This window comes from Apis dorsata, unplaced genomic scaffold, assembly GCF_000469605.1.
Source record: "Apis dorsata unplaced genomic scaffold, Apis dorsata 1.3 scaffold_415, whole genome shotgun sequence".
Classification (NCBI taxonomy): Eukaryota; Metazoa; Arthropoda; class Insecta; order Hymenoptera; family Apidae; genus Apis; species Apis dorsata.
The window spans coordinates 102,673-111,847 of NW_006263670.1; the positions used below are offsets into that span (position 1 = coordinate 102,673).

General features: G+C 35.7%; 2 protein-coding genes across 7 annotated transcripts in view; both read right to left on the bottom strand.

Moving 5' to 3' along the window:
• Positions 1–9,175, bottom strand: part of LOC102678457 (neurocalcin homolog) — a 45,116-nt gene that overhangs the window by 11,038 nt on the left and 24,903 nt on the right. The window lies entirely within an intron of this gene.
• LOC102678129 (neuronal calcium sensor 2) overlaps positions 1–9,175 on the bottom strand; it is a 34,261-nt gene that overhangs the window by 250 nt on the left and 24,836 nt on the right. For 5 of the 6 annotated variants that reach the window (XM_031512298.1, XM_006619404.2, XM_006619403.2 and 2 more), the window contains 4 exons: positions 6,828–6,946; positions 6,357–6,500; positions 5,274–5,402; positions 2,891–3,072 (listed from right to left, as the gene is read on the bottom strand). In XM_031512298.1, coding sequence (XP_031368158.1) covers positions 2,896–3,072; positions 5,274–5,402; positions 6,357–6,500; positions 6,828–6,938 — 561 coding nt within the window. In that variant the 5' untranslated portion in view covers positions 6,939–6,946 and the 3' untranslated portion in view covers positions 2,891–2,895. Of the gene's footprint in view, positions 1–2,890; positions 3,073–5,273; positions 5,403–6,356; positions 6,501–6,827; positions 6,947–9,175 lie in introns of those variants that run through there. The other variant, XM_031512295.1, reaches the window with a different exon arrangement.

The following is a 9,175-nucleotide window of genomic DNA, read 5'->3' on the forward strand; positions in this document are numbered from 1 at the left end:
TTCGGATTAATATATCACTACACACACACAGATACGCTCTGAGCTTAAATCATAATTAATACGAGTTTTAACGGGACAACACGGTTGTCCTGTTTTTTCATTTTTTTTTTTTTCTTTTTTTTATTCGATACCTTGTTAAACTATGGATTTGAAATACAATTATTACTATCCTAATTTAAGGAGCGTGATGTTTGATGCATATTACGCTAAATATTGTTCGTAGTAGATATATTATATTGCACGCATATACATTGCTAGCTTAATTGTTGCGTGTATATATATATATATATAAGTGTCGTTGTGGAGTTATGGATCAATGTATGGTGAAAAATACGACACCAAAAAGTCGAGTATTTGATTGTATTTTCACACGTTTGAACCGTTAAATTTTCTATAATTATCGTATCGATGCGTACTGTTGATATTCGAGCCAGACAGATAAAAGGACATTCCAAGTCAATTCTTCGTACGACCGTTTATCTTCTCAGTTGTACGTATACCGCGAATCGTTCCATACCGCTAACCACGGATAATTAAGTATGTGTGCATTGTGGATCACCCAAGACTAGAACCCAACATTTCTTTGAAGAGAAAATCGATTGAAATAATCCATTTTACAAAGGTAAATAAATATCGTGTCGTCAATTGCTTCTTCCAAGCATTTTTTTCCACTTCTCGACATTTTAAATCGCAATTTTTTTTCTTTTTAAGGAGAGAAAAAAGGATAGGAATATTTAGGAATTGTAGAAATACGTATTATATCGTAGGTAGAATAATCGTTCAATTTCTTGAGATCGATCCTTCTTCTACATTTGTTCGAACAAGCTTCCAATAGATATATTTTTCTTCTGATAATAATTTTAATAATTTTCGATACGATTTTGGATATTTACAATGATTTTCACCACGTAAATACTACGTATAATTTTAATTCGTTTCAAATCGTGTTCGATTACGTGGATCGATATACTTTCTTCTTTTTTTATCGCTAAAAACAACGGAAAAAGTTTCGAGTTCCAGTTTTAGGTGATGTATATGAGTGTTACACGTCACATACACGTTCACCGCACTATATACATATACAATATGGGAAATTATACGTCAAAGAAAATTGCGAATAGGATATTAGAATTTCATAAAGTTTCAGAAAAATTAAAAATATATATATATATTAAATGCGATATTTAGGCTACAAAGGACGAAATTCCTCGAAATACAAAATATTCGGCAGAATTGTTGGATGAAAGGGGAAAAAAAGATGATTTTTACTTTTGCAAGATACGTCGATAAAAGCTTTGTTATCGTACGAATAATTAATTACGAAAGTTGAAAAATTCTACGAAAGCGATCAAAGCGTTTGATGTTTCGTGATTAACAATGCGAATGATACACGATTCGCGCGCGCGTAAAATATTCGTTTTAAGCTCGGTTCATAGATAGAGTACAGTAATATTTACACCGGTAGATAGAAAGTTGGAAAATGAAAGAACGATCGGTGTAAAATTAACTTATAGACGTAAAATTGAAATTTCCTTATACGATTTATCTCTGTTTGAACGTGTTCGGTCTATGCTGATCTGATACGCGATTGAATTTTTCGCTACGAAAACGTAAAACGTAAAAAAAAAAAAAAAAAAAAAAAAAAAAAGAAAGACGCATCGTATTTTTTTTCGATACGAATTTTTTTATACCAACGAATGTGGCGTGTATGCGTGGAATTTGTTTTTTCGATCGTTCGTACAACGATTATTAGGTCATTTCTATTTAAATACGAATCCGTCCGTGTACATCGTATACCTGCCTTACGTTCATCGTACGTTTGTCGAAATGCCGAACTTTAGGCACTTTTGGTCCGTCTATCGAACGGCTATACATATAAGTAAAAAGCGAAGCTATCGAACGCGAAATTTCTTCGTTCCATTATAATATTCAACTCGTTTTGTAAACTCGTGAGAATATTATCTTCCATCTTGTGTGATACATCGGTGTGATGTATCGGGAATGAATGGGAACGGATAGTTTCCGAGTGAGAAACGAACAATTGAATCGATTAACTAATACGTTAATATGACGTACCTTTTTTTTTTCTTTTTTTTTTTTTTTTTTTTTTTTTTTTTTTTTCTTTCTTTTTTTTTTCTTCAATGTAAAACGTATCGTTCGAAGTATATCGTGCAATATAAAACTGCATTCCTCGATCGAAAATCTTTCTCCTATCTACTCGACGACAGTACTCTCTCGCGATTCGTTGTGTTACCATCACTCTCGTCCTAGCACTTTTTTCGTCGTTGTTCGAATTTGAAGGGAGAGCAAACTGTCCAAACTTGTTTCGATCTCGAAACTTTGGAAAGAGAGAGAAAGAGAGAGAGAGAAAGAGAAAGAGAGAAAAACTGTCAAATTATCATTAAATCTAATAATTAACGTTTTACCTTAAACGTCAATTTTTAGGTACTTGCTGTGTGGAAGCATCGGTCGAACTTCAAACTCGATGCGATCTCGATCCGACAAGAATATCGCGAAATTCTACGTTGGTTGACAAAACGAAATATACTTGTCTTCTTCGTCCAATTATTTCTTTTCTTTCTTTTTTCTCGCCGTTTAACATCGATTTGTAATAATTTTCCCGAGTGAACGTTCGTATCGAGTCGGTGAAAATTGAAATTCGGATGGGTTGGGAAGGGAGGGGAGGAGATTTGTCGATTCGAGTCGAAAGTTAGACACCGTGGAAAGACACCGATTTTCCTTCGATATTTTTGTTGGCAATCGCACCGATTATCGTGTTCGATGATGATATTATATGGAATATAATATAGAACGATCGGTACGGAAGGATAGATGTAATTGAAATTCGTCTCGGTTGGCGTGTCATCATCGGATCCGAGATAAGACACACGGAAATTAAGGGGCCAGCATTTTTGAAAGTTCCTCGTCTTGAAGGCAACCTTTCAAAAATTCCTCCTCGGTAAGTTGACCGTCATTATTTTCGTCCATTCTCGCGAAGATGTTCTTCGCTCTTTCTTCCGCGCTATCTGCCGGTCTGTTGCTCGAGCATGCTCCGAGCATGTCGTATATTGCCTACAAACAGAAAACATCGTATATTTAATAAGATGTTTCTAACGTAACGGTCCATCGTCCTTTTTTTCTATTCCTTTTTATTCCTCGTCCGTCGATCGATTTTACCACTCTCCCCGCCATCCATCTAATTTCCGTTCGAAAAAAATCGAATATGCATTAGACGAACCAATTCTATTTTCGATGATAGATATTCGTGTATATCTAAAGAAAAACGATTTACTTGGATCGATGGGAAATCTTTCGCGAGGGTAAATAAAAAATCAGTTCAGAATTTCTTTTCCTTTTTTTTTTTATTTCATCAACCTATTATTGTATCGTATCTTGGTGAAATTGGTGATTCGAGAAAAGATAAAAATAATCGAGAAATCGTGTTCCTGCATAGTTATCATTTCGCGTTTTATAGATTTCCATTTGCTTCTTGACTCTAATTTCATTCCACGCTCTTTTTATTTTTCCATCGAAATTTTATATTCGATATTATATTAATTTAATCTATTTATATATTTTTTAATATTACGCGTCAGAAGAAGAATACTGTAAGTATTCGCAGAATTTTAATTTAAAATATTAATTATTAAAAGAGAGAGAGAGAGAGAGAGAGAGAAAGAGAGGAAATTTTTCAGATAAAACTCGATTAATTTCGAATCTGTTATTTCACGGTAAGTAAAAATTTCGTGTAAAGATTTCGAAAAAAAGAAGAATGAAAAAATATATATATATATATACAGAGAATGAAAAAATTGTTAATTCGTTATTTGTCGTGGTTGCACAGAGAAATTTTTCGTTCGAACTTTGGCGATTTTATAAAGCTCGAAAAAAATCGTGGCCATTTTTCACGGAAATGAAGTGAATTTTTAAAATAAAAATTAGTTGAAAACGAAGGTGGTTTTGGAAATTAAAGAGATAAAATACAAAAGTTGGATTTGTTGACTCGAAAAAGTATCAAAATTCGATATTCGAAGAAGAAGTCGAGCGAAACGAATCCTTCCTTCGTTTCTTCCATCCATTTTCCTTTTCGGATTCCGTCATCGCGTTGTAATCGCATTCCGAGTGCTCTCCGCTTACTTTCCATTCAATCGAGTATTTGCTCCTGTTTCTGGATCGATCAAGTTATATCGAAGGTTAATTGTAGCAAAGTGGATGAAACCTTCTTTTTCCAAGTCATTCTAACCTTTCTTTTGTGCCCGAAGCAACGTGGATTTTCGTATCTTTCTCGTATTTTCTCTTGTCAAAATTCGTATCGTCTACCTTCCTTCTTTCTTTCATCGTTCATTTTGCTTCGTTTCATCGATCCACTTTCTTATATATATATCTAAAGAAATATTTAATTCTGTGCAATAACTTTTCTCTCCTCGCTTCTTGCTTCTGAACCTTTTCTTTTCTTTCAATCAAAAGAATTATTGGAATGTAGTTTTTATATTTTATATAACAATATAAATCCCTTTTGTTTAACGAATATGCTTTGAATATTTTCGTAAAATCTTTTCTTCCTTTTTCGATATATTCAATCGTTTTTAACTCGCACATTTTCGAACGTTTCGGCAATGGCCGCGTTTCCATCGTCCCGATTATTAATTTCTCCCAATCTATTTTCAATTTGTGAACTAAATTAATATTCAATCTAATTGTACCGTTTGTAAGCGATTATTCCTCCAACTTTTATGCTTGGAATCGTATCTTACGTAACGATCGATCGACACACATCCTTGGGGAATCGTCTAGACGTCTAGATGCGTGTGGATAATTCGTTAATTGTTGATCAATTGCTAATTCGATCGCTGCATTTTTCGAAACATTTTAAAGAAAATTGTTGATTTTCGTGAAAAATGACCATGATTTTCGAATTGTCGAAGAAATCATAAACTTTCGTCGTTTATTTCTGCATCCAATTATCGTTTATCACGAATATTAATTTACTTCTACCAGATGTATAATTCTACGTAAAATTTCAATCTAAACGCGTCAAATAGCAAGAATTTTCGAATTTATATATTCGTACGTTTAAAGAAAAAAAAGTCTTCGATTCGATCGTTATCACTCCTCCCTTTCGTTGTAAGAAAGAACAGTCGTTATTGGTTAAAAGAAGTAGGAAGAGGAGGGATGAAATCGATGATTTTTTTTAAACAATTTTTATCATCGTTTAATGAAAGAGATTTGTATAAGAGAAAAAGGGAGTGTGTGTTAATTACGAAATATAATACCTGAACGATCTTGGTCATTTCTTGAATGTCAATGACACCATTTCCATCGACATCGTACATACGGAAAGCCCATTTCAGTTTTTCTTCTGGCGTCCCGCTAGACGTTACATCGATAGCCAACAAAAATTCCTGTAACGAACAAAATTGAACGCTCTTGCTTCTCAGTGTTGCAATTAAAAAAAAAAAAAAAAAAAAAAAAAAAAAAAAAAAAAAAAAAGAAAAAAGAAAAAAAAGATCGATCGGACTCGAAATCGCGTTTTTTCAACGATCTGAAGTTTTATTTACGTTAGCGGAAAATCAATTGTCAATTTTCGATACGATCGATTTGGATATTATTAACGTGTCTCGACGTGTTTCGACGTTCGAGTTAAAGAATTCAGAGTATTCGCGTTGATGTAGATACGGCAAGAGGTTGAACTAGGTCACCCTACGCCTGAGGTAGACAAACGGCAAGGGTTTTAAAGAACGAAGTCGAGGGCGAGTCGGCTCTTTGCTCTTCATGACCTCCGAAGTGTCTCCACTTCTCGTATTGACCCCATCGACGTGCTAGCCCCTCTAGCCAATTTCTGCCATCGGCTAGATTTCTATATCACTGCCCTACCTTTTTCCTCCTATCGTCTTTCTACATATTGTACTTACCGTTTATGTACATGTTTTTTCCTTTTCTTCGTTTTTCGTATCAAGAGAACAACCACAAGAACAACAATTATCCGAATACGTATTTATCATCAGTGTCAAATAGCCTCGTTTAAATTATAGATAAAAACAATATAATTTATGTTTTAAATTTATTCCTTCCTTCTTTTTTTTTTTCTCTCGATCAGAATGACAGATTGTAATTTGTTTCGAAATTCGATTTAAAGCGAAGGTTTCAATTCAAACGTTCAAATTTCTATTCTATTCTATTATTCTTTGTACGCGCGTTTACGTGTATTATCGTTGACAAAAGATACACGAATATATATATATGTATATATATATATATATATATATATATATATATGTATACTGTGTCGTACATGTCGTTCGGTCGGCTAATGGTAATGGTACGGTATATAGAAAAATCGATTCGAAGAATCTTACCTTGAAATCGATGTAGCCATTTTTGTCCATGTCGAATGTACGGAAAACGTGATCGCAAAATTCTTCCGCGTTGCCAGATGGGAAGAACATTTTATACATGTCGACAAATTTTGCCGGCGTTAGTCTACCGTTCGGACAATCTTGCTATAACACAAAGAACGCGATATTTCTAAAAAATCTCCTCTTTTCGTCAAGAATTTATTATTTATCGTTATGAAATATCGTGTAAGAATTAGAGAAATTTCTCCTCAACTTTCGAGATGGAATCGAAAAACATCGAAGAGATTGACGTGCTAATAATTAATCGTACGTTTACGAACGTTTTAAATATTCCTTCTCTAGCGCGAGATTATATTATCCTGGTTCGTTACGAGCAACGATCTACTTTCCTTACTTCGAGAAATAATGATAAAAAAAAAAAAAAAAAATATTGGCAAACAAAAATAAATAAATTTTCGAATAATAACTTACTTTAAATCCTTTGTACCATTCCTTTATAGTTGCTTCGTCGTATCTTGTGTGCGATTTAAGAAAATCCATATCTTCTTTGCTCAACTTATCTTTGCTGCCGAAACAACCCATTTTGCGATCTATAACAGAAAGAATAACCCGTTGTATAATTATCGTACGGTATCGATAATTAAATAATAATAATAACGCGGCGATGCAAGATATAATGGAGGGGAGTCGGAAAAGAGAGTTGGGAAAAAAAATGGAGTGGAATAGAAAAAAAAAGCGAGGAGGCGATAAAAGAGAGAACGATCGCGATAAGAAGATACGCGCGATACGTAGGTTATAATATACATTATTTACGCTAAGTGGATGAGAATGTACATGACATTTTCTGGTAGCTGCGAACGTGTTAACTCTTTGCGCTCGAGGGGTCGGATTCTTATCCATCCCACTAGACAGTCTCATTTTTCTAATTGTCCCATTTTTCTTTTCTTTTCTTTTCTTTTATTTATTTTTTTTTTTTTTTTTTCTATAACGCAGTCGTGTTAAACTTCGTTTTCAATTTCAAAAAATTTTTCACGTGCGAAAAAAACGACGAATCGCGAAACGAAGCTCGAACGAACTCTCGAACTCTAACCGTCGAAGGGAAAAGATGGAAGAAGGAAAGTCGTAAAGTGCGCGGGCACGCGCGAACGTGCGATGGAGGGGGAAGAGAGAGAGAGAGACGGAGAGAGAGAAAGACGTAAAATAACGCGGTAACGAGTGGCCGATACACGATTCGAATAAAAAGTTTGGAGAAAGGAGGCGCGGCGTTCGTTTTCCACGTTCGAAGGAAGGAGGAAGTCGGGGGAGACGGAGTTCGTGACTCGTTTAACGATTAGCCCCATTATTCTGAAAAACGATATTAAAATCGAACGGTTGGGACACGATGTATTATCCGCGTTTTCTTTCTCCTTCTTCTCTTTCGATCTTACGCGGAGTTATTACACGATCGTTTCAACGGAATACTCGAGGTGAAATAACACTCGTGGTGACGAATAAGAATCCTTGGTAACGATGACGATCCTTGGTAAAGGCAATGACACGTGTGTCGCGATTGAAAATATCAAAGATATTCACGTCCGTTATTTATACGAGACATGGAACTGGATCGATCTGGATACTTGTACGAATCTATGGTATATACGGATGTACGTAAGTAGAGATATATTTGGTAAGCAAGATTCAATAGGATGTGTTAACGTGTGTCGCGGCGAGGCGTATATCATAGAGGAAAAGTCACCGAGCGATTGATGTAGCGACGATGACCAACGACGAGACCTCGTCGAAACGTAAAGTAAATGTAGGACGTAATTAACACGGGAGTGTGCACATCGAGAGAGAGAGAGAGAGAGAGAGAGAGGGACTCGGTCCTAAAGACGACGGATAGACAAACGAACAGACGTACCGATCCGTGTCAACGGAATCGTGCCTGTTTCCTCGGCTATTTACCGCATTAAAGCCCTACTCCCCGAGAGATTAACCAACCACGTATTTCGCGTATCCACCATCGCTATATACGCGTATATCGCGTTCATCAATTTTTCGTCGTATAAAATACCGCATAAAATACGAGTATCAAACTCGAGATACGATATACTTTCACATCGTGACATTTTCGAAAATTTAAGACAATTTAAGACGTATATACGAATTTTACACTCGATTCTGTCCATTCCCATTATCGAACCATTTGAACAGGTTCTTTTCGTGAAGAAAAAAAAAAAAAAAAGAAAAGAAAATATAAAAGAACAGTGGAGTGGATTTCGATCCATCGGGTCCATCGTACAGAAAAGCGTGTAAATCGAGTTTAAATGGAGTTTGTTGTTGGAAAAGACGACAAAGAAGCATTGTTCGAGTTTAGTTTAATACGTATCATCGTATCACCGTTGGTCGATCAGCGGTGGGAAAGGATCACGGCGTTGTCAACAATGAGCGTGTCACCGTTCGGAACGTCGCGTATCGACAATTACATTCACATTTAACGCTGTATTATTGAGCTTATAACACCAAGCGTATTGTTCCTACGTAACTCGTCCACGTATATCGGATATCGTCGCGTGGAAGCATGCAGAGAAAGTGACACAGTTTTCCCAGCGTCACAATCGAGGAGGAAGAAAATGAACGAATCGGTTTCTCGTCGAATTCTGAAGAGATCCTTTTGTTTTTCTATCGTTTCTCGCTTCGCTTCCGACGCGACGCCTCTCAGTCGCATTTTCAATCGCGAAAACTCACCGACCGTGTTAATCCGAATAAATTCCAAGAATTCTCATTTCGCCAACTTCCTTCGGCTCTCTCTCTCTCTCTCTCTCTCTCTCTCTCTCTCT